This window comes from Bombus affinis, chromosome 13 (genome assembly GCF_024516045.1).
Source record: "Bombus affinis isolate iyBomAffi1 chromosome 13, iyBomAffi1.2, whole genome shotgun sequence".
In the NCBI taxonomy this organism is placed as follows: Eukaryota; Metazoa; Arthropoda; class Insecta; order Hymenoptera; family Apidae; genus Bombus; species Bombus affinis.
In genome coordinates this window covers 4,475,782-4,498,545 of record NC_066356.1, presented here as the reverse complement: position 1 = coordinate 4,498,545, position 22,764 = coordinate 4,475,782, and the positions used below count along the sequence as shown (strand labels likewise).

The window sequence follows — 22,764 nt, the reverse complement described above, 5'->3', positions numbered from 1 at the left end:
AATAGACTTAAATTTTTATGAAGTATCAAGAAACCAGCATCTCTGGAAAAGTAACACATGATTTTTCTCATACATCAAAGGAAACTTCTCAAACGATCGGTATAGAACAGAGGACTATGATCGTAGACACGGCGATGCATGAGCAGGCGAGATGAGGACGCAGATTCTTGGGAAAGTTTATAGTGATCATGGTTAAAGATATTAAGGTCGAGCGTAAGGCAACGATGTAACTTTCCCTCGAAACCTTATATTCTCATATGGCATGAAAGCCGATCAATATCCTCAAAATAGAACGAATGAGTACACGCTTCATGTCGCACAAACGGAAAGAGAGAGAGAGAGAGAGAGAGAGAAAGAAAGAGAGAATGAGAAAAGGAGTGGAAAAGCAAAATTTTCCGAACCTCTGTTCACCCTAATATTGACGGAGTCCCATTATGAACAACGACAGTCACGAATATATGAATGGAAACAAGGGGCGCATGGGAAATTATCGACACATCGCTCGAAGATGTTCTAACTTACAGTGAAATGTGCCAACCTTTTTCAGGAAGCAATGATACATCCTTTGATGATTCCATTTTATTCTATCTACTCTATCTATTACTTCCCTATAAAACGAAAGAAACCCTTGGGACAACCTAATACATTTAATTCATTTGTGAAGATAAATTTCATTTGTACCAGTTTGTACTGTAACTCTCATATGAGCTCAAAAATTTCATATATTTAACCTTTGTGTATGAAAGATTCTTAAAATCGAAATTAGTTCAAGCAATTAATTTATACACTGTATTCCAATACATCTTTCTTGAATGATAAATGCGATAAGACATTTCATGTACTACATATATGTATAATATAAGTATACTAATGTAGTCATTGGTATACTAATAACAAATATTAATAAAATTCAAATATGTAGTTGTTATCAAAATGAATAGAAAAGGTATGATCTTAGTTAAGAAAGCAATACATATAAATTAAAAAACAAATAACTTTGATAAGAAACTTATCCGTGCCCACCTATGTGAATTGTATTTTAATTAATTTCGCCAAATATATCGTTTATACGGTCATTAATATCCCACATACTATTCATTTCGTTCATTAGCATTAACAACCTTATCTGCTTATCCTAATACTCGGCGCCTCTGTATCAGAAATATCGCAGTAAAACTAATTATTCCATGGAATAAATTCGGAAAATTGTAACGCGAAACTTGTATTTCAGAATTATCTATTATTCATGCATCATTCGGTACATTTGAATTAAATAAAGATAAAAGACAGAAACAAAATCGAAATGAAATTTATATAATGCTAGAATAAATCATTGTTTATCAAAATCCTGATTATTCAATCGTTGTATTAAATTAATCAAATGAAATAATTATTGTTCCATTTCACCATTGTTTGGTGTTGCTTTTATGTATCAATTTTATTTTTCAGCGCTAGATGAATTGATAATTAAATTGAATTTGTATCAAAGAAATCAAAATAACAACTACGTGAAAAGATATAGAATCGAATCTTTTTTGAGATATTCTACAAAAAATTATTTATATCTCCAAAAAGATGCATGTAAATTTATACACAGCACATATTGTATAATGATTGATAAATGATGATAAAATTGATGTATAATTGATAAATGAATATACATTGCGAATTTATAATATATATATGAAAGCGTTTATTTCAAGCATTCTGGTATTTCTAGTATTAATAAGTATTATAAACAAATTCAACGAAATATAAATATAGATAGAAATATAGATACAAATTTCCATATAAATATAAGTAAATAATTATTGAATATAAATGAACAATGTTATTTAGTTTGTCCACCATTAATCTTTAATACATTATATGAAAACCTTAATACCAGAAATTTATGGATTGAATTATCATAAAATTCAAAACTTTTGATTTTCCATACGTTATTTTATTAGCCATAACTTGTGAAAATTACTATATATGTAACATTCATCTGAGAATTACCACCTTTTTTTACAAATTTGCAAATTACGTATTAAAATGGCTATTTTCACTTTTTTCAGTTATCGCAATCCAAACTATTCAAAGCAACGCCATCCAACAATAGTTACATATATGTATATTAATCCATTAAGGACCTACGTTGCATCAACGTAACATTTCATTCATAATTTTTCTCAGATTTATAGCACTACAATGAATCATTTTCTTTTTAAACCATGGAAACCTTTCTTAATAGGCTTCTATAAGATATCTACTATTCTACTGCGACTTTCGGAAATCTCAATCAAACGATATGTAAGTCACTTTATTTACTTACTTTCAATGATATTGCGTTAGAGCTTTTACGAATTATTTCATTATTCGGACCGAATCAAAACAACTAAATTACTTTGTTTATTCACAAAATATCTACCTTTGTGTTTTACACGTTTGATTCAAGTAGCCTTGCCCTGGCACACACCTGTTTAAATTCCCAATCGTCCGTGTTCTGCGTAACAGAAACGCGCCTACACTACTTCGCGAGAATTGCAATAATTTCGAGATCTCGATCTTCGACACTAACGACACAGCGATACCGCTTTTATCTTCAAACTACGACACTGCCGATCGCGGCGCGAATTCGACCGCGATTTAAATCGCGCCACTTCGACATCGTTCAACACCAGTCGAATAATCAGCTGAAAGGGAACAAGAATAAAAGGGATAGTAGTAGTAGTAAACGAAAGAAAACGAAAATGAACGAGATGAACCGATTTCCCACGAAAAACCACGACTCGCGACACTGTCGGTTCGAGGTCGTCACGACGACTGGTGGAATTGTCGACAGAGAGCGACACGACAGCCCTCGGCCGGGTCAACGCATGCGCCCTTTACACCCTGTGCCCAACCCTGTTTTTATAAGGACCACCCTTACGCTACGAATCTCCTTTCGAATACCTGCTTTCCTATTTTTTCATTCCTTTAATCCTTCCGGATTCAAGAATAAGATTTATATTAAACCTCATATAAAATATATTTCAATATAAAATGGAATGTATATTCTATATTATATTCCAATGACAATCCTCATGATACGAATTTTCTTTCGAATACTCACCACCCTATGTTTTCATCCCTTTAATCCTCCCGTGTACGCAACAGAAGTCTTTGTTAATTATATAAAATATATTTCAACATAAAATGAAATGTGTATTCCATATACATATATACATTGCAGTGACGACCCTTACTCTACAACTCTTCTTTCGAATACCGGCCTTCCTTTTTTCTCACTGCCTTAGTCCTTCCCTAAAGACTACAATTATTATACAAATGCAAAATTTCGATACACATTATATTAAATAGGATGCATATTTATTTTAGCAAAATGGACTTATTTGACATTTTAATTATATTTTACAACTATTCACATCGACCATAGCCATTCCCATTACCCATGTTGAGCATATTTTATTAAATTAACATTAAATAATATTTAATCTTTTGTTTTGTACTCACGTGTGTATGTATGTATACGGTAATATTGTCTGCGAATGAGAATATTTGCTTTTGTGTAATTGGTGATTTTAATTAATGGAAAAAATAATTCCCATTGTTTGTTATAGTATCGTGGAATATTATGTAACAGAAAAATAATTTCTCCGATAGTTTTATTTCTAGTGACGTTGTTGCTTCGCTCGAAGACACATATCGTCCGTGGATAGCGTCACGATCGATTTAATTCGTGAGAAGCAATATCGAGTAATGAGAACTCGATTCTTTATTTCGAGATTCCGTAAACCTAATTAAATAATTTATGCATTCAAATTATTCTATATGTCCCTGAAACGTTTTAAAATCCATTTAATTCTTGAAAACTATCGTGAAAGGAAATCATTTTACATTAACCATTAATAAAATCAACCAAATGCAATTAAATATTTTATTGTTATAATGTTAGATGAAAAGTAAAGAAGTTACTATTTGTAATGATTATAAATAATATTGCGATGGTATAAAATTTTCTTGATAACTTTTAGGAATGAAATATTCATAGGAAATATTGTTAAGTAATAATTTAAACCACATAACATGAAGATTAAAGAATCGAATTAAATCATCTATATTTCTAAGCACTTTTAGAAATTAATTCTAATATAGATTGCGAGTCTGCATGCAAATCCATATTTTTAGAAGTACAGATATAAAATTTTAACTTGAATGAAAATTTTCTAATGGTAATACATATATATAAAAAAAATATATATATATATATAAAGTAATACATATTCCTTATTTTGTATATTTTATATAATTTTGTATTTGTGAACATTTCTGTATATTTTTGCATACTCACATCTGTCATAAATGCGCAAATATCCGCAGTTTACTAATAAATCATTAATAAAGTAATAAAAAAGAGAAAGAATTACTGTTGTTCATAATATAACATATATTAAAATCACAAACAAGGATATACATAGTCAATGATAAAATTTAATTCATAATTCAAATACAGTTTGTATAAATATTTTTCCAACCGCCGCATATACCTATGTCGACACGATACTCTGCCGTACCGACGGTCGACCTTACCGCAGTTTAACTTTAACGTATAACGCCTAGCATTCGTTTCTAAAGCACGGTACATTGCAATGCAATAACAGAAAGGTCCTCCGACGTAGGAATTAAATACGACATGATTACCCAAGAATGAAATTTCAAATATGGTCAATACCTTTTAAGTATACCTTTAAGAGTATAATAAATTGTATCTTATGCCACAATAATTTTTCGAGAATATATTATATGTCGGAGTGCCAGTAGGATTGGAGGTATGGGCAGGCAACGAATCTTCACCAATAGTAGCCATTGTCAAGGTATGATCCAGAGTTTATTGACACAAGTATGGAGATGTGAGGTTTGACAAATAAACTGCGGCGGTTAGGTACTCGCGATGTGAATGACAATAGTCTTAGGTCCGATAACGAATCCGCGGTCAACGGGACTCTTTTACTCTTTACTCGTCGGCAACGCCTAGGTGGTACTCTCAGTTAGCACGCGAAGTAAGCACTCTATCGAAATGATACCTTAGTCGATGAAATCGTACTCGAAGCTCTCACGGTGACGCTGTTTAGGAAAACTGCTCCACTCTCTAGCGGCACCAGGTCTTTTATATTCGTGGAGACAAGTCTTCGTTCGGAGAGTGAGGGAAATTGCCGTTATTGTTAATTGGTCAGTCTTCGGAAGTGTCATTCGCTGAAAAGACTGTTTGCCTATTTTCGTTAACTAAGATTTAAGGTTTATGACGGGTCATTAGGCTGGCTGCAGATGTTTTGCGAATATGTCTCGACAACCGGCAATCGACCTACCCATAGAATAGGGTCTGCTTATGACGAGCAACGAGACAGAAACCGTTAGTATGCTTACTGTCGAGTGCCGTTACAACTATTTCTTTTTATGGAGGGCTATAGACATTTTCATGACTTTGTTGGAAAAATGTTCGTCCCTTGACCGCAGCTACGTTCGGCGACTGGTTGTCACCTCGAACCCAAACTCATTCTCATAGATTGCAGGCAATTACAATCGGGCTGAAGGACGGTGATTGTTTAACTACGGCTATGGTGGAATCCAAACTACAATATTAGGGGTTTTTCCCCGGTTTCGAGGGAAGGCTCCGGTGTCTCTCCATCTCCGACATATATTTGTTTAAAAGACCAGTCAACCATAATTAAAAATATTATATAAAATATAAATACCTTCATTTAGATATGAAATATATAAAATATTGTGCATTTTAAATTTTGATATGCTTGATTTTAATGCTGTTAATAACTTACAGTCAATTAGAAGTAGTAAGAAGGAGAAGAGATGTAGGAAATGAAACAAGATCCGTACAGAAACACTTTATTGTAACAGAGATAGATCCTTCAATTCAAGTTTAGGAAACTGCACTCTCTGTTCAATCCATTTTGCTACAGTAAGAAGTTCTTTCTCTTTCAAAGGAGGTCCCATAAGTTGTAGAGATAATGGTAAACCACTCTTAGATAGTTTAATTGGCACATTAAGTGCTGGTATACCTGCCATATTAGCAGGTTGAGTACAATAATCTTGAATTAAACACTGTGCCTGGTTATCCATTGAAATAAAATCATTATAGGTGGGAGCTTCTGTTAAAGTGGTAGGAGTGAGTAAGAGATCAATATTGTTATTCCATACTGCATCAAAATCTTCTGAGATTAATCTTCTTATTTTCATTGCTTTTACATAATATTCTTCGTAATTTTCATTTAATAAAAAATAATTCCCGACTAAAATACGTTCTTTAACTATTTTACCAAACCCTTCAGATCTTGTCTTTTTATACATATTATGCACAGAACTCCATTCATCTGATCTGTAACCATACTCCATACCATCATAACAAGCAAGATTACTAGCAACATCACAACGATTTAAAATTGTGTAACACATTATAGAATAGTTAGTATGTGGCAATGATACTGTGGAAAGCGATGCTCCACCTTCACTTAAGTATTGAGAAATTTCATCCCAACATTCTTGTACCTCTGGGCTTAGATTTTTCTCTTTATATTCTTTTGGTATTCCAATTCTAATATTATTAATATTTATTGTGTCTGGTATGTCAAATGGTACATATTCTTTTCGTAAACAAGTAGAATCAAACTCATCTGGACCAGCTATAGTATTTAAAACTAACACAGCATCATCAACATTTCTTGTAAGAATACCAGGTACATCCATTGAATTTACAAGAGGAATAAGTCCATAGCGTGACACCAAGCCATAAGTAGGTTTTAATCCAATTAAACCACAGTAAGATGCTGGGTTTCGAGTTGAACCTCCAGTATCTGAACCAATAGCAGCATAACAACTTCCAGTTATAACAGCCACTGCAGAACCACCACTGCTACCACCTAAAATAAAATTCTTATAAAATATTTGATGAAAGACTTTAACCATATATACCTGCTATATGCCAGGAATCTGCATTTTTATTCTGTTCTGTATGTTCCTTCATTTGATTATTGCAAGAATAAAATTTTGGAAGTAAATCTGAGTTCCATAAGTTTTTTGTTGCTCCATAATATGAGTCAATAGTTCCAGAACCCATAGCAAATTCATCGAGATTAGTTTTACCAATTAACACTGCTCCAGCATCTTTTAAACGTTGATACACAGTGGCATCGTAGGTGGGAATAAAATTTGACAGCATCTTTGATGCGCAAGTTGTTAGATGACCTTTTGTACAATAATTATCTTTAATCGCAATGGGAATTCCATCGAGTTTTCCCAATAAGCTACGATCTTTTTGCCGTAAATCTGAGTTTTCGGCATGTTTCTTTGCTATTTTATCGGTAATAGTAATATAAGCATTTAAAGGTTTAATAGCCGATGCAACTTTAATAGCTGCTTTTATAACATCAGAAGGTCCCACATCACCAGCATTTATCTTTTGACTTACTTCACTTATTGATGTAGTCAGTAATTTATTCATATTTTCCTAATAATGTAACCAAACAATGATATATATATATACACACATATATATATATATATACATATGACATAACCTTAATTCATTTACCGGTAAGAAATAATTTTAAATAAATTGCTATAGAAAAGACGATATTGATGCTTAAGAAATTAGTTAAAATAGTATCAAATTTTGAATTACCTCAAAAATTCATCGGAATTAGGCTAATAATGCAATAATATTAATTAAAAGTCACAAGGTAAACATATGAACTGTTTAGAACGTGTGTTACGTGACATGTATATATATATATATATATATATATATATATATATATATATATATTCAATACAATAAATAATTTATAACATAACTTTGAACTTAAATTTATTGTTATGTTTATATTAATTCTTAGTAGCTTTTTTAATAATTGCGCAATAATAATTACAATTTTCTTGCAATAATGAGAAAAAAAGTCAACAACTAAAACAAGATGGTTTATTATTACACTATTTTCTCATTTGAAAATACTGCACATAATTCAAATATGTAAATCAAATTGTGAAATCAAGTGAAATAGATTCATTTATATTCTGGTATTATTTTATGAATTGTATTTACTACATTCGAAAATACAGAAATTATAGGACGTTTTTAAATATCTTCAAAAAGTAAAAGAATATGACTTTTTTATTGATAAATTTATTTATTGATTTGATATACTAAATCCCTTTATGTATATGATTATGGCTTATGAAGATAGTTATAATCATAATCATGTCAGAATGGACAACATATAGCATCAAAACTTGTAGTTATGAAACCTTATGATATTCCTAACTTCCACTTTCAAAATATCTATATACGTATCTCTAAATATTTTATTTTTTAAATTAAATTAAAATATCTTATTTCCTTTTATTATAAATTTTTTGCATTATTCAATGATTTATCCAATTGTCTAATCAACATATTTCTGCTAATACGTATGTAAAGCAATTTGTGTAAATAAAATTAATACTTCGAATAAGTGAAATAGATATAAAAATAAAAAAAGATTGGTCAATTTTATCCACTAAGAAATGGGTGCACATGTTTGACCACTTCCATCATTCAAATGTTGCGTCGAACTCGCTGCCATTTCCACTTGATTCTCTGTACGTTCAGAGGTTTCCAAGATGGCGAAGAAAACGTTAGCAGATAAAACACTTCAAAACGAAGATAATGTTAAAAATAATGATGATATATTTAACGACGATGAAGAGCCAAATTTCAGCGATCCTGAAGGATTTGTGGACGATATTACCGACGAAGGTAAACAAAACTTATCCTCAATGAATTTTCATCAATAGAAGCTATGCCAGGACGTCTGAAAGCATGGCTACGTATAATCGCAAATGTGGCATGCATACCTAACCTAAAACGCCACGAGTGTTTCATACTTTGTATTAAATATTACTTCATAACTTATATTGAATATAATTTTGTTCAACTTCTTTTCTGTTTAATATTTTTATTTGCAGAACTCCTTGGTGATATCTTGAAGCAAAAACCATCAGAGACAGATGGAGTGGAATCCGTAATCGTCGTTGATGGAGTTCCCCAGGTTGAACCAGAAAGATTAGAAAAACTTCAATCCGTCATTAGCAAAGTCTTAGGAAAATTTGGCACAATAGTGAATCAATATTATCCCAAAAATGAAAATGGATATACAAAAGGGTGTGTACTAATGACCTATATATTATCCTTATGCTTAAGAAATTATTTAAATGTTATTGTATTAACTATATATTTTTCATTTCAGGTACATATTTCTAGAATATAATAATCCTCTTAATGCTTTAGCAGCTGCCCAATCTGTAAATAATTACAAAATTGACAAGCAACATACGTTCAAAGTAAATTTGTTTACCGATTTTAAGAAATTTGAAGAAATTGCAGATGAATGGGAACCTCCAAAACCACAAGAATTTAAAGCTGCAGCAGATTTACATTATTATCTTTTAGAACCAGATGCTTATGATCAATTTTGTGTACTTTGTGGTAATGGTCCTTCTGTTACTGTTCAAGTCTGGCAGAATTCTGCTCCTGAACCAACATTGCTTGAAGAACGTTCTGTAAGTTATTGTATTTTATTCATTTTAATTGATCACTTATTGAGTACTAAATTTTTATATTTTCTGTAGCGCTGGACTGAGACGTATGTTAAATGGTCTCCATTGGGCACATATTTAGCAACATTTCACAAATTGGGTGTTGCATTATGGGGTGGTCCTCAATTTTTACAACAAGCCAGATTCAGTCAGAAGGGTGTTGAATGTATTGACTTCTCTCCTTGCGAACGTTACTTAGTAACATACACTCCGCGAACTGATCTTGGTTCAGATCAGAAACGACTAGTAATTTGGGACATTCTTACTGGACAAGAAAAACGTGCGTTTTTCGCAGATGGTTCTTCAGTATGGCCTATTTTCCGCTGGTCGCATGATGATAAATATCTTGCTCGTATGGGGGAAGATGTTTTGAGTGTATATGAAACACCAGTATGTTCCTTTCTTTAATGTTATAAATAGCATTATGTTTCAGCATGTTTGGGTTTTAGTAACCTCATTATAAATGTTGCAGTCATTTGGATTATTGGATAAGAAGAGTATAAAAATTCCCGGTATCAGAGATTTTAGTTGGTCTCCCACAGATAACGTTCTTGCTTACTGGGTACCAGAAGATAAAGATGTTCCAGCTAGAGTCACTCTTCTCGAAATTCCAAAGTAATACATTTTTAATATTTTTTACTATATTTCATATTTCATAAATTATTTAAATTATAAGTTGTAATACATATTTTTAGCCGAAATGAAATTCGTAACAAGAACTTGTTTAATGTAGCTGATTGTAAAATTTTTTGGCAAAAGTCAGGAGATTATCTCTGTGTGAAAGTCGACCGTTTTGCCAAACGCAAAGAGAAAACAGAACAGAAATATACGGTATTTGTTAAATTAGTTATTGAATCCATTAAAATGTATGTAGCATGCATATAACTTTATGTTTATTGACAGGGTATGTCTTATAACTTTGAAATCTTTCATATGAGGGAAAAGCAAATTCCAGTCGATAGTGTAGAAATAAAAGAACCAATCCATGCATTTGCTTGGGAACCTGTTGGAAGCAAATTTGCTATTATTCACGGAGAGATTCCAAGCGTAAACGTTAGCTTTTATGAAGTACGATACGGTCATCAACCAGCCCTTCTTAGTAAGTTTGTAACAATTATCCCATAAATTTCAATATTACCATGGTATTATGTACATAAATATTCATTGTACTCAACAGAAAAATTAGAGAAGAAGGCTTGTAATCATCTATTTTGGTCGCCATCTGGACAATTTATTGTTCTTGCTGGATTGACAACCATGGCAGGGGCTTTGGAATTCATTGATACTAATGATTTTACTATCATGAATTCAACTGATCATTATCAAACTTCAGATGTCGAATGGGATCCTACTGGACGGTAAGAATTTATTCTTATATATTTATATATAAAATATTTCATAAATATATATTTTTTAATATAACAATTATATAAATATATATTTCATTATAGGTATGTAGTAACAGCAGTTTCGAGTTGGAAAACTAGCGTAGATAATGGATACTGGATATGGACATTCCAAGGACGTATCTTAAAAAGAGTTAATCTTAATCAGTTCAATCAACTATTATGGAGACCGAGGCCACCAACGTTATTAACACCAGAACAAATTAAGGAAATTAAGAAAAATTTAAAGAAATATTCTGCACAATTTGAAAGCAAAGATCGTATGCGACTGACGCGCGCCTCAAAGGTACTTATATCATATTGCATCGATATATGTTTAATATAAACTATGCATTTACTAACAAAATTATTTTTTAGGAATTAATCGAAAAACGCTGCGCAGCGATGAAAGCATTTGAAGAATATCGTTCAAAACGTATACAAGAATGGAATAACCAGAAGAAACGACGTTTAGAATTACGTAATGGTTTGTATTGTAATAAATTTCTTTTTTGGAATTTAAAAGTGAGGTATCTTATACAATGCTAAACTCTTTTTCAGCTATCGACACCGACGAATTAGATTCTGATTCAAAGAATGTAGAAGAAGAAGTAATAGAATTTTTCGTCAAAGAAGAAACATTCATCATCGACGAGAAATAAAACTGTGTGGAAGAAGTTTTCATCTCTGCCATTTTTGGAAATCTCTAGTGCAAAACCAATTCAGTCATTTGTGAAAAGTGTCATCGAAGTAATTATCTTCCAGAGCCACATAAATTGTGGCTCACAATAGTAGACTGAAATGACTATTTTAAGTGGTTATGAACAGTTTTTCTTATACTATTTCTGCACCTTAATTGGAATTTCTTCCACTTTCCCGACGTTACGTATGAAACGTCGTAAACGTAGTACCATAAAGTTTTATCATGTTCCATACAGGATAGTATGTCATTCAACAAATAATTATTATCAATACAAACATATATGACGTACTTTTTTATTTATCAAACCCATATAGCTCGATTTATTCAGTTTCATATATTTATAAATAGAAAGAGATCTATTAATTTATATATTTTTCATAATTTAGACACGATGTAAATGATAAATGAAGAAAATTTTGTAAATTAATAACATAAATTTTAATATTCTGTTTTATAGTTTTAATTCATATGATTATTTGTATTAGAAAACGATCGTCACCGGTCTACGAATTATGACTTAGATCATAAATAGTAAACATTAAACAGACATAATACTAAAAATAATATCGAAACAGAACAACGACAGCACATACCCAACTCGGAGGAATTCTATCCCGTTCAAAAAATGTTTTATTTGTTACACGTTTTGCGCATGAAAACAAACGTTCATGCTCTCTTTGTAATTCATTTTGTAAGTTTCTATTCTTGGTTACAATAGTAATTTGAGTTTCCAAGTCTTTGTTGACAGATCTGTAACCTGGGATTAATTTTTTCTATTATTTTAAAATTAATTTCTTTTTAAATTTTAGATCTTACCAAAATTAGGGGATCCAATAAGCGTGAGACAAGGCTTTTCTTGTTCTGGTAAAGAATACCAAAGTCCTTTAGCATGATACGTCCATCCTGGCCTAATAAATTCCCACAAAATTACTCTATTCTGTTGTCCTAACTTGTTACAGTATTTAACAAATGCTTCCTCTATTTTTGTGTATGCTGCTGGAATGCAACCAGCAATGCCTTTTGCAGCTAAATATGATATGTGACATTAGTTTAAAAAGTAAATAATTTTCACTCAGTTGTGTTTACAACATAAACTTACTAAAGAAACCATTAGCAGTCGGATGTGCTGTCAACAAATGACATGTTCCTTGACAGTGTTTAAGCAATGCTTCACTGTACTCTGAAGTTAAGTTAAAGTAACCAGTTGCTAATTTGAGTGTTGTACCTGGCGGAGCTGTTTGTAAAAGTTTCAATGTTATCTGGCTATCATGATAAATGTTTAATTGACCCATCTGTACCGAAGGAAAAATCCAAGTATCTACATCTAAATCTTTCGCTATAAAAACAACCGTACTTATGCTTCAATCTTGTTGAGTTATGTTTTTATAAATATATATTGATAAAGAGTACATATGTACCTATTTTTTCAGGATTAGAATATTCTTCTAATTCTCTCTGGAACAAAGCTTTCACACTATGTGCAGCTTTTTCAATGAATGTAATAGGATCCTTAAGAGGATTGACTTTCATAGCAGGATTTAATACTGTATTTCCATCAGGTTTAAGTACAAAACTAAATTCTCCCACTCTTTGGACTAGCTCATCATAAAAATCACAAAGCTCTTCACAATCTTCAATCACAAAATAACGATCTTGTCTATTTGTAAAATAGTCATTGCTAAGGTTAGCACTAAAAAATATATTTATTTATAACTATTTGCTTAAATAACCACATAAAATTAGATATTTAACTATTTACCCACTAATTATTATGTCATTGTCTATCATGTACAATTTCATATGTTGTAATCCTATCAATTCATTAAAACGATCTGGTGTAATCATTTTTAAGAACCCACGAAGTTTTGGAGTATGATACAAGAAAATCTGACAACAATGACCATGTTTTCCATTAAGTAATGGTTCCAACATTTTACGAGAATTTAATTTACCTCTAGATCCTCTCATAAAATCTATCAAAATTTTAACTTCAACATTACCATTACTTGTAATTAAAGCTTCATTTACAGCATTTACCTAATAATAAAAATATTATTATTTATCATGTTAAAGCTTTAAATGCTTAGATCTTAGAATATGCTTACTAAATTAGATTCTAATTTTCCTGTGCCTAAATATAATGATGCAAATGTTATCCTCTTCCTTGCATTTTTACACTTTTGTACAAGAGTGGAATAAAATACACTTGGTTCATGAATTATTTTAATCTGAAAATACAAAACTATGGTTAAGTGCATTCTGAATTCTTTCTGAACTAAATATTTTTTACATCTACCTTAGATCCATTTATGGCAAAGCAAGGAGCATTTTTATATAACCATGTTAATGTATAAAATTCAGATTGAATTGTTTCAAATTCTATATCTTTCTCTTCAGCAGTCATAGTAATTGATGTAATATCATTTACTACAGGTGAAGAAGAAAATTTTAATTCTGATTGACCAGAAATAAATAGTTTCCTTGTATGAAACCTGAAATTTTATATTAAAAGATATCATGTATAAATACATGTTAATAATCATAAATGTAGAAATAAATATAACAATAAAATATTGGTAGGAAAATTATGAAAACTGCGTTAGTTTCATTCATTAAAATTCAAGTCCAAAGTCAAATAACCCACATGATATTTCTTCATTATACGTACATATAACACGATTTACGTATCGAAAAATGAATATCATTAAATTAATTTCCCAATGCAACTTTTATTTCGAATTTTTATTTTTTGAAAACATGTAAATATCAAATTCATCGTATGTCAAATTACATGTGACGAATATCCTTGTGTCAAATCAGCAAACATAGGTTAATCTACCTTTATTTGCTTTGAAAAGAATGAAATTTGATAGGACATCGATATTGGTTGGATTTTTTATATTCTACTCACCGCTTTACAGCTTTCAAGATTACGTTATGCATAGGTAAATTCTTAAATAACAAGGCATTAACAATAACAGACTTCAAATTATAAATAACTCTTCCCTCCAGGGTACAAATTGCAGCGCACGCAATCTTTTGGCCTCTTTATACATTATATAAACATATTTACATATATATATATATACTACATATATATCTATGTTGTATTCAAATACAAACAATTTTAAGATAGATTAAAATAAAAATACTCAGTTTATCTTTTACTCTAGTTTTATTAATATATTAAATATTTATAAAAAGATGTCATCACGTTTGGGTTAATAAATTCTTAGAGAAATATACGAAAGATTTTAAAGCAATGTATTTGTAAAACTAAACTAACATTCTATTAAATAATATACATATGTACCATTTCTTTAGATAACTTGTTGAAATTTATTGGATTTATGATCATTTCCTCGAAAACATTGCTTTTTTTGTCAATGAATCTTTTGTAGTTTTCTCAGACCTTTGAAATATTCGGTTTTTTATTAGAAGAAACATTTTGTAATAATCAGAATAAATAATAATCGAAGAATAAGGAAAATTTTTCGTTAAAGGTGATATTTTTTCTATTGACTAGTATTAAATTTTTCGCTTTAATTAATATATTTGATCTCCAAATGAAAACAACATTTATTTGAACAGTGTTCTGGAAAAGTTCATAATAATTTTGTTTAAATCTCATAAAATGTAGAATATATGTACGGAGAATAGGCATAAAAATCTAATACTTATATAAATTGCAAACGAAGCGCCTCTTCGCGGGGTCACTTGGAATCAATGGTCGATGGAAAATACATGTAAAGAGTAGCAAAGGATTGATGTAGGTAGAGGATTCATATCAGAACAGGCGCAAAAATGGATTTAAACGTTAAGAAATTAGTGAAAGACGCTGGTGCTGCGCTTAGTAGAGTCGTACAGGTAAGAAGTGTTTAATATAATAATTCAACAAATTCATGTTAATAAGAAAATGTACAGTTAAGATACTTGTGGCTGAACGCTGTCACTTCTGACATTTTGTACCTTTTTTCAGTGAAGAAACATTTCGATGAAATAATCATTACTTGGCAATTACTATTTCACTTAATCTCTATGAAATTATATATTTTGTAATAATTTTTATATGTGGTACGTTATGTGTATGCTTTTATTTGTAATTTTTTTTCTAGAGATTACATTTAATTATTATTGAAATGTAAGGTTAGTAAATATATAGCACATTTGAATGATTGTTTCAATACTGTGCTATTTGTTAATTTTCTTGTTTGTAACAATATCATTCTAGAGTGATATTGCTTATCTTTATAAAATTCCTTAATGTATAAGACTCCAGAATTGTTTAAGAGTTGTTAAAGAGTTTAAGTAATTAATCATTTGATGACTCAGAATATATCAAGTAAATTGAGATGACTAACACTTGTCATTTTTAATATTTATACTAATGTCATAAAAATTTAGAAAAAAGATATATTTTATTGTTAAGAAAAATAGAAAAAATGATAAAGAATTAAAAATTTAGTTGCCTTAATTTACTATAATGTTTAAAATTTGGCTGTAGTTGACAGAAGAAACATTGGGAACATCAGAGAAAACTGAATTAGATGCTCATTTAGAGCACCTTGCAGATAGAGCAAATGCAACTAAAACATGGACTGAAAAGATTCTTAGGAATATGGAGGCAGTACTTACTCCAAATCCAGGTATTATAAGAATATTATATGATACATTTAAATTATAAAGCTTTACACATATTTATGCAATGTATTTTTTTACAGGCAATAGAATTGAAGATTTTTTTTATGAGAAGATTGATAAAAAGAAACCTAACAGATTGAGCAATCTAGAATATGTAGGCATGGATATGATAGAGGCAGGAAATGATTTTGGTCCAGGAATTGCTTATGGTATACAAAATTAATTTACTTATTACCATTGCTCTATAATTTTATATAAGTTTTAAAACTTCTGCTTTAGGCAGTGCATTAAACAAGGTTGGACAATGCCAGCAAAAGTTAGGACAAATTCAGAGAAATTTCATTAAAGATTCTGCTAATTGTTATATACAACCTTTAAGAAAGTTTTTAGAAGGTGAAATGAAAACTGTTACCAAAGAAATGTCAATATTGGAAAATAAACGGTATGTATTTCATTTTTTCTGTACATTTAAATGTATATTGTTAATATTACTAATTTTTATTTTCAGATTGGACTTAGATTCATGTAAAAACCGAGTAAGGAAAGCGAGAAGTATGCTGGGTCAGCAGAGTGTAAGTTTTACTATTTATCATTTTATTTAATTATATACGGTATATATTTACTACGTGTTTTGTCCTATACATTGCTGCATCTCATAGGAGACTGGGGTATCACCCGAAGTATTACTTGATCAGGTATTAATGGAGTTGACACCTTCAATGATTCAAAATTTGCGACTAGCTGTGTACTTTTCTAAATACACGTTTAATTTTTTTATAATTTTATATTTTTTATTTAAAGTTTTTGTAAAAAATGGTAAAATTTGTAATTACAAATGGATAAATTTAAAAGTTTCATAAAAAAACATTTTATGAAACTTTCATTTGTAATTGCAAATTTTACCATTTTTGTTATAATGATGTTTATGCTAACCATACATAACTTTTATTGTAAAGTTATGCTATAAATTATTTCCATTATCTGTCACTTTATGTTGCACAAACAATTTTTTATGCTAATCAGATGCAAGGAATAAAACTCTTTATTACTCTACTCAGGCAGAGAGGGAGTTGAGAATAGCACAATCGGAGTTCGATCGTCAAGCAGAGATAGTGAAATTATTGCTGGAAGGTGTTCAAAGCTCACAGGCTGGGCACTTACGTTGTTTGCATGAATTTGTCGAGGCACAAGCACGTTATTATGCTCAATGTCATGCAACAATGCAAGATCTGCAACGTGAACTTGCTGGGTAAGATGACAAATTTTTCTTTAAAAGTTTTTTCTTCAAACATTGTTTAATTATCCTGCACTGACCTTGTACAGCTATCCCACTCTTTGGTGATCCGAGTGAGTAATGTCTAATACTTATTGGATGCTGTGTCATATATGACACGTAAAAGTATTTAGGATAAGCTTATAGAATCATTACTCATTCGCAAAGATCATCATGTAGAATATTCTACTGCTTAAAATTCTGCTCATTTTTATAAGCGCGATATATGTAATGTTTTTTTTGTTTGTTCTAAATAGTAATTGTAATTTATTTTATTTATATGCTTCACAATAAAAATGGTATCTTTGTTTTTGCTCTAGTCCTATGCTTCTTATACTTATTCATTCCTCTGATGCATTCTTTCTATTCTTTATCTTTGCCTGCATGATTGGGATTGCAGGACGCGTCAGCCGAGTCCTTTGCTGCGAGTCAACAGCGAAGATGTGATCGAGCTAACACCCTCACCTTCACAATCCCAAAATTCCTCTATAAATCCACCCCTTTCTGATTCTACTTACGTTACTGCTACCTTTGAGACGGATACTTCGAATGTTTAGCTTTACAAATTTATAATCGCGTTTAAAAAAAGGGCAATAACTACTTCGTAATAATTGTGATCTAAAATAATAAACAGAAGCTTACTGCATTTTTTCTTTGATATATATATAAGTATATACATACATGTTAACAAATACAATTTTAGAAGTATGTTAAATGATTGTTAGTCTATTATGCTGCTTTAAAACTTGTAACTATCAGAAATGAGTGAATAAATTATCTCTATGAAATGTTTATTTACCGCTAATGAATTTTGTATAGTGAAATAATAGCAATTTAGCTATGAAAATAATGGAATTAGGAGAAGAATTTTATTATGTACATTTTTTTCTTTTTTTAAATATTTTCATACTTGAGTCAATATCCAAATATGCACTGTACAGCTGATTAATGTTTGTTCCTAATGCATGTTGCTAAATTTTCTTTAGTACTAACAATGTATCTGTTAAAAGGTATTGGGATATTCTTTCTCAAAATTTCGTTATCTTTCGTTTACTATTATCTATGTTTTCCTATTTGTCAAACCGCTTATGCTTCCATATGTGTATCAATATAATTTATCAATAATTTTAATTATTTTTATTCATATGTATGTAGCATGTAGATTATATAAAATCCTAATGGTAATCAAAATTCCTGCATATTTCTTACAAAATAAAGAAAATTTTAGTATTTGTAGTATTATCAAGTTTTTTATGTTGAATTATATAGTCTACAAATACAGTCCAAATTTTAAATGTTAAAAAAAAGTTTCTCATGTTTGCACAAATAGCTGATTCACTATAAAATGCATGTTCACCAAACTCAACCAAGTTGTAATTTATCCTACCCAGCTTATCTGGGGGTCCTTATCATCCGACTACCCAATCAACATCCAATGTATCAGGAAATGACGATGAGCAACTAGCAAGGGTATTATGTGATTTTTCTGCGACAAATTCTGAAGAATTAAGCGTCGTGCAAAATGAGGTAACAAAATTTGTGATTTAATTAAGAAGAAGCATGTTTGCAGCATAGCCGTATAAATGGCATGAAACGTTATTAAAAGTGAGTTGCATTTATATTAGTTCAATTATATTTATAAAAATTTCGTGATATCAATTGGAAATATTTTATAATTTACTTATATTAATTGTACGAACTTTTTATTCCCTTAAACTCAAACGTATAATAACATATGATAAAAGTTAGCGCATTTCTTAGAATTATATTGTATGTATATGAATACAGATAAAAAATTGTGCATTTTAAAATCGTCAAATTTAGTGCAATATAAATGCGTTTTTTGTTTATTATATTATATAATAGGAAAGATATAGTAGATAACACATAATGTTACTTATATAAGAATTTTCCATGATATATTGTCATATAGTTTAAAATTATTTTATATAGTTTTTATAGTTTAGATCTTTTTGTTTCTATAATGTATAAAATAAAAGTAGAACGTTTGAAGTAGTGTAAATAAATTTTTATAGTTTTATGTATCATAAAAATGATACAAGGTGTTACAAAATAAGAAGATATATACTTATATACATTGGGATTGCATATGATACTCAGTTATCTTAAGTCTCTCTGTTTAAAAATTAGCACTTTTATATACCTGACATTAAATCTCTAAGAAAAATTATGCATGATATATATATCTATATTTTTTAGTTATAAGTTTCATAAATGTATAATTTTCTTACTTTTGTTAAATTTGTTTTTGGTGTTTAATATATCTGTTTGTTCTGATTTCATTTGTATATTTGTTTACGTATAAAGTATTGTTACGTGTACGCATATAGTAAAGCACATATAAAAAAACACACATGTACATTTATTCAAATTTTGCATGTATAAAAAATAAATTCATTCATTCTGTTAAATGTATTTTATTTTTCATAACCTTAAACATGCATCAGCAGATTTTGACCTTTCAAGTCTAGCTTTTTAGAAGTTTGGTAGATTATTTTAAAGAGAATTGTAGAATTTATTATGTTATAAAATTTTATAAAATTTAACTATCTTGTAGGTAATTACGGTTATCGAGATACCCGGTAATGAGGAGTACGTAATTGGTATAAGTGGAATAAGACGAGGAAAAATACCCACAGCATATCTAGAATTAATTGATGTTGGTCAACGAAAATTCAGTCAATAACTTTAATGCACATTCCTTGCATTAAAATGCTTCATTCTACTTTCAATTTTAACTGCAATTGCATTATGCACTATAAAATATTTCTTCCACTTCGTGCAATTAATGTAAAAAAAAATTATCAAAGTGTGATCAATTGAGAAACTACATTTCTCGGATTATATATTTCTTGCTCCTAAAATCTACATAAATAATGCATATCAAACAAGAGCAGTCAATTTTTAAAATACGAGAACACGATTATATAATACGATTAGTTAGAAAATGTTTTCATAATTGTAAATCAGTCGTTGTTCAAAGTGAAAACTGTATTCTATAAATATTAAAATCGTGATATATGCTAATAAACGTTAATATTGTCTTTAATAAATATATTCTTTAAAATAGGCGCCACTTATTCTTAAAATGAAACCCTTAATATTGTTTTATCAATTTATTAATAATCAAGAAAATATAAAATTACTTCTTTTTTGATACACCCACTGTACGACCGCGACGACCCGTAGTCTTTGTGTGCTGACCACGTACACGCAAGCCCCAATAGTGACGTAAACCTCGGTGGGCACGAATCTTCTTCATTCGTTCCAAGTCCTCACGAAGTTTTGAATCCAAATATGAACTGGTAAGCTATAAAATATAATACAATTTGTAACTTCTATTTTGTAACATCCTTAAAAATTGAAATGAAAAGAGCAATGTAAGGAATGTAACAGTATTGAACTTTATATGTTGCACGTTAATTAATTATTCGACAGACCATTTAACTTCAATGTTAAATAGCAACCTATCATGCAGTTTCTCTGGCACAAGCTACCATCTAATCCATACATAAAGTTCATATGGTTAGTCGTGAAACTGTGCATTATATAGTTAGGGATCTCTTTTTCTTTTGTTATACACACCTGTGAATATTTGCCATCAACGATATCTTTTTGTCTATTCAAGAACCAATCTGGGATTTTGTACTGCCTAGGATTAGCCATAATTGTTACAATTTTTTCAACCTAATAACAAAAAATCAAATAAATATTATAAAAATACGATAAATCTTGTTTGTATGACATTATTGTTAAATTAATTCTTACTTCTTCCTCTGAACATTCTCCAGCACGCTTATCTAGATCAATATCAGCCTTTTTTAAAACGATGTTGGCGTAACGACGACCAACACCTTTAATTGCTGTCATAGCAAACATAACTTTTCTATTACCATCAATGTTCGTGCCCATGACACGAAGAATATGTTGGAACTTCTCTGGAATTACAAGCGACTAAAACATAAATTTGAAGTAATTAGAATAAAATTTCATATGTAACTCGCACGCATTAAGATTACAATGCGAGATAACCTATAAACGTATACTGTCATCAATTAATTGTTCCGAAATTTATTTTGATATATGATAGAAAATAATATGAGAACATGAAAAATATAATAAAAGAAAAAACAATTAATTAAAGAATCTTATATTATAATTCTTGGAAACAGAAGTCATAACCGAAACATTCAACAGATAACAGAATATTATTTAACTATCTTTGAAAGGATAAAAAATATTTTCTTAACCGGTTACACGAATAATCGTTTTGTAATTTTTTATTAAAAATTTGTGTATTTTGTATAGGATTTTCTCTACAATTAAAGATTTAAACTTCTCTTGCACGAAACTCACCATCTTGCTGCAGTGCCTGTCACAGAAAGAACTAAAACGGGAACCGCATTCAAATCCTTCCTAAAGAGGGCATTGATAATCCATTATTAGCATTGAAAAATATAATTAAATAAAAAATATAATTAAATGAAAATATATTTTAAAATATTGTAAATTAATATACTTAGTATTTTAAATAATTAAATTAAATAAGGACTTTTTATGTAACGAGTATAGAATGTACTTTTATTAGAATGTTATTTTATAAAATTGACAGTTCTGCATTAATATTGTTAAAAATTTATAATTTTCAAAATTTATAATTTTTGTTATTTAATACATAGTTATACATAATATTAACAAATTCTTTTAAATTAAAATTATGAACCTGTTAATTTAATACGATTAGACTATACGTTGACATTATGTGGCAACAGATGGCGTTCTTAGTACTATATTTGTAAAGGATATATATTAGGTCATCCCATAAGTTCGTGCCAACTTTTGTGTATCAATTTATGTGTCGATTTATAAACATACGGCGATAAGGGACCAATGTACTTGAAAAATGGGAAGATGTTGTACAACGAGAGGGGGATTACATTTTTTCATGAAACTGAAAGATATGTAAACAATCTTAACATATATAACCGCTCGAAAAACGGAACGAACTTATGGGATGGCCTAATACATGTAATATAAGATGGAGTCATTATTGCAAATAAGTGCATGTATTCTCCAATTTTATAACATTTTAGTTTCTGTTATACTAGATT

At 29.8% G+C, this 22,764-nt stretch overlaps 6 protein-coding genes across 15 annotated transcripts in view; 2 read left to right on the top strand and 4 right to left on the bottom strand.

Annotated features, from left to right (window-relative positions):
* LOC126923312 (kazrin) overlaps positions 1-2,826 on the bottom strand; it is a 138,851-nt gene extending 136,025 nt beyond the window's left edge. For all 3 annotated transcript variants that reach the window (XM_050736644.1, XM_050736640.1, XM_050736643.1), the window contains exon 1: positions 2,414-2,826. The gene's annotated coding sequence lies outside the window, so the exon portion shown is untranslated. The remainder of the gene's footprint in view (positions 1-2,413) is intronic.
* A 1,582-nt stretch (positions 2,827-4,408) lies between these two features.
* LOC126923735 (glutamyl-tRNA(Gln) amidotransferase subunit A, mitochondrial) lies at positions 4,409-7,785 on the bottom strand. Of its 2 annotated transcripts, none has more exons than XM_050737446.1 (4): positions 7,679-7,785; positions 6,970-7,504; positions 5,822-6,917; positions 4,409-5,699 (listed from the first exon to the last, which is right to left on the bottom strand). In XM_050737446.1, the coding sequence occupies exons 2-3, from the start codon at positions 7,496-7,498 to the stop codon at positions 5,887-5,889; spliced, it is 1,560 nt and encodes a 519-aa protein (XP_050593403.1). In that variant the 5' UTR covers positions 7,499-7,504; positions 7,679-7,785; the 3' UTR covers positions 4,409-5,699; positions 5,822-5,886. The 2 variants fall into 2 exon arrangements, with proteins under 2 accessions (XP_050593403.1, XP_050593404.1); XM_050737447.1 differs by having other exon boundaries at positions 7,589-7,784.
* An 818-nt stretch (positions 7,786-8,603) lies between these two features.
* Positions 8,604-11,997, top strand: LOC126923734 (eukaryotic translation initiation factor 3 subunit B). The gene is made up of 11 exons (XM_050737445.1): positions 8,604-8,791; positions 9,001-9,196; positions 9,282-9,594; positions 9,664-10,020; positions 10,103-10,245; positions 10,326-10,461; positions 10,534-10,729; positions 10,808-10,988; positions 11,082-11,322; positions 11,394-11,502; positions 11,577-11,997. Exons 1-11 carry the CDS (start codon positions 8,656-8,658, stop codon positions 11,675-11,677), a joined length of 2,109 nt encoding a protein of 702 aa, XP_050593402.1. The 5' UTR covers positions 8,604-8,655; the 3' UTR covers positions 11,678-11,997.
* Positions 11,991-14,785, bottom strand: LOC126923736 (CDP-diacylglycerol--glycerol-3-phosphate 3-phosphatidyltransferase, mitochondrial). Its single transcript, XM_050737448.1, has 8 exons — positions 14,630-14,785; positions 14,015-14,210; positions 13,824-13,946; positions 13,478-13,755; positions 13,137-13,408; positions 12,818-13,054; positions 12,535-12,744; positions 11,991-12,475 (listed from the first exon to the last, which is right to left on the bottom strand). Exons 1-8 carry the CDS (start codon positions 14,659-14,661, stop codon positions 12,273-12,275), a joined length of 1,551 nt encoding a protein of 516 aa, XP_050593405.1. The 5' UTR covers positions 14,662-14,785; the 3' UTR covers positions 11,991-12,272.
* A 633-nt stretch (positions 14,786-15,418) lies between these two features.
* Positions 15,419-20,722, top strand: LOC126923737 (endophilin-B1). Of its 7 annotated transcripts, none has more exons than XM_050737450.1 (9): positions 15,419-15,585; positions 16,223-16,364; positions 16,440-16,568; positions 16,639-16,801; positions 16,868-16,931; positions 17,019-17,054; positions 17,418-17,608; positions 19,024-19,159; positions 20,211-20,722. In XM_050737450.1, exons 1-9 carry the CDS (start codon positions 15,523-15,525, stop codon positions 20,337-20,339), a joined length of 1,053 nt encoding a protein of 350 aa, XP_050593407.1. In that variant the 5' UTR covers positions 15,419-15,522; the 3' UTR covers positions 20,340-20,722. The 7 variants fall into 7 exon arrangements, with proteins under 7 accessions (XP_050593407.1, XP_050593411.1, XP_050593412.1 ...); XM_050737454.1 differs by lacking the exon at positions 20,211-20,722 and adding an exon at positions 17,683-17,706 and having other exon boundaries at positions 19,024-19,226; XM_050737455.1 differs by lacking the exons at positions 19,024-19,159; positions 20,211-20,722 and adding exons at positions 17,683-17,706; positions 18,033-18,205.
* A 32-nt stretch (positions 20,723-20,754) lies between these two features.
* LOC126923738 (40S ribosomal protein S18) lies at positions 20,755-22,161 on the bottom strand. The gene is made up of 4 exons (XM_050737457.1): positions 22,010-22,161; positions 21,422-21,607; positions 21,239-21,340; positions 20,755-20,963 (listed from the first exon to the last, which is right to left on the bottom strand). Exons 1-4 carry the CDS (start codon positions 22,010-22,012, stop codon positions 20,796-20,798), a joined length of 459 nt encoding a protein of 152 aa, XP_050593414.1. The 5' UTR covers positions 22,013-22,161; the 3' UTR covers positions 20,755-20,795.
* Between the last annotated feature and the right edge of the window lie 603 nt (positions 22,162-22,764).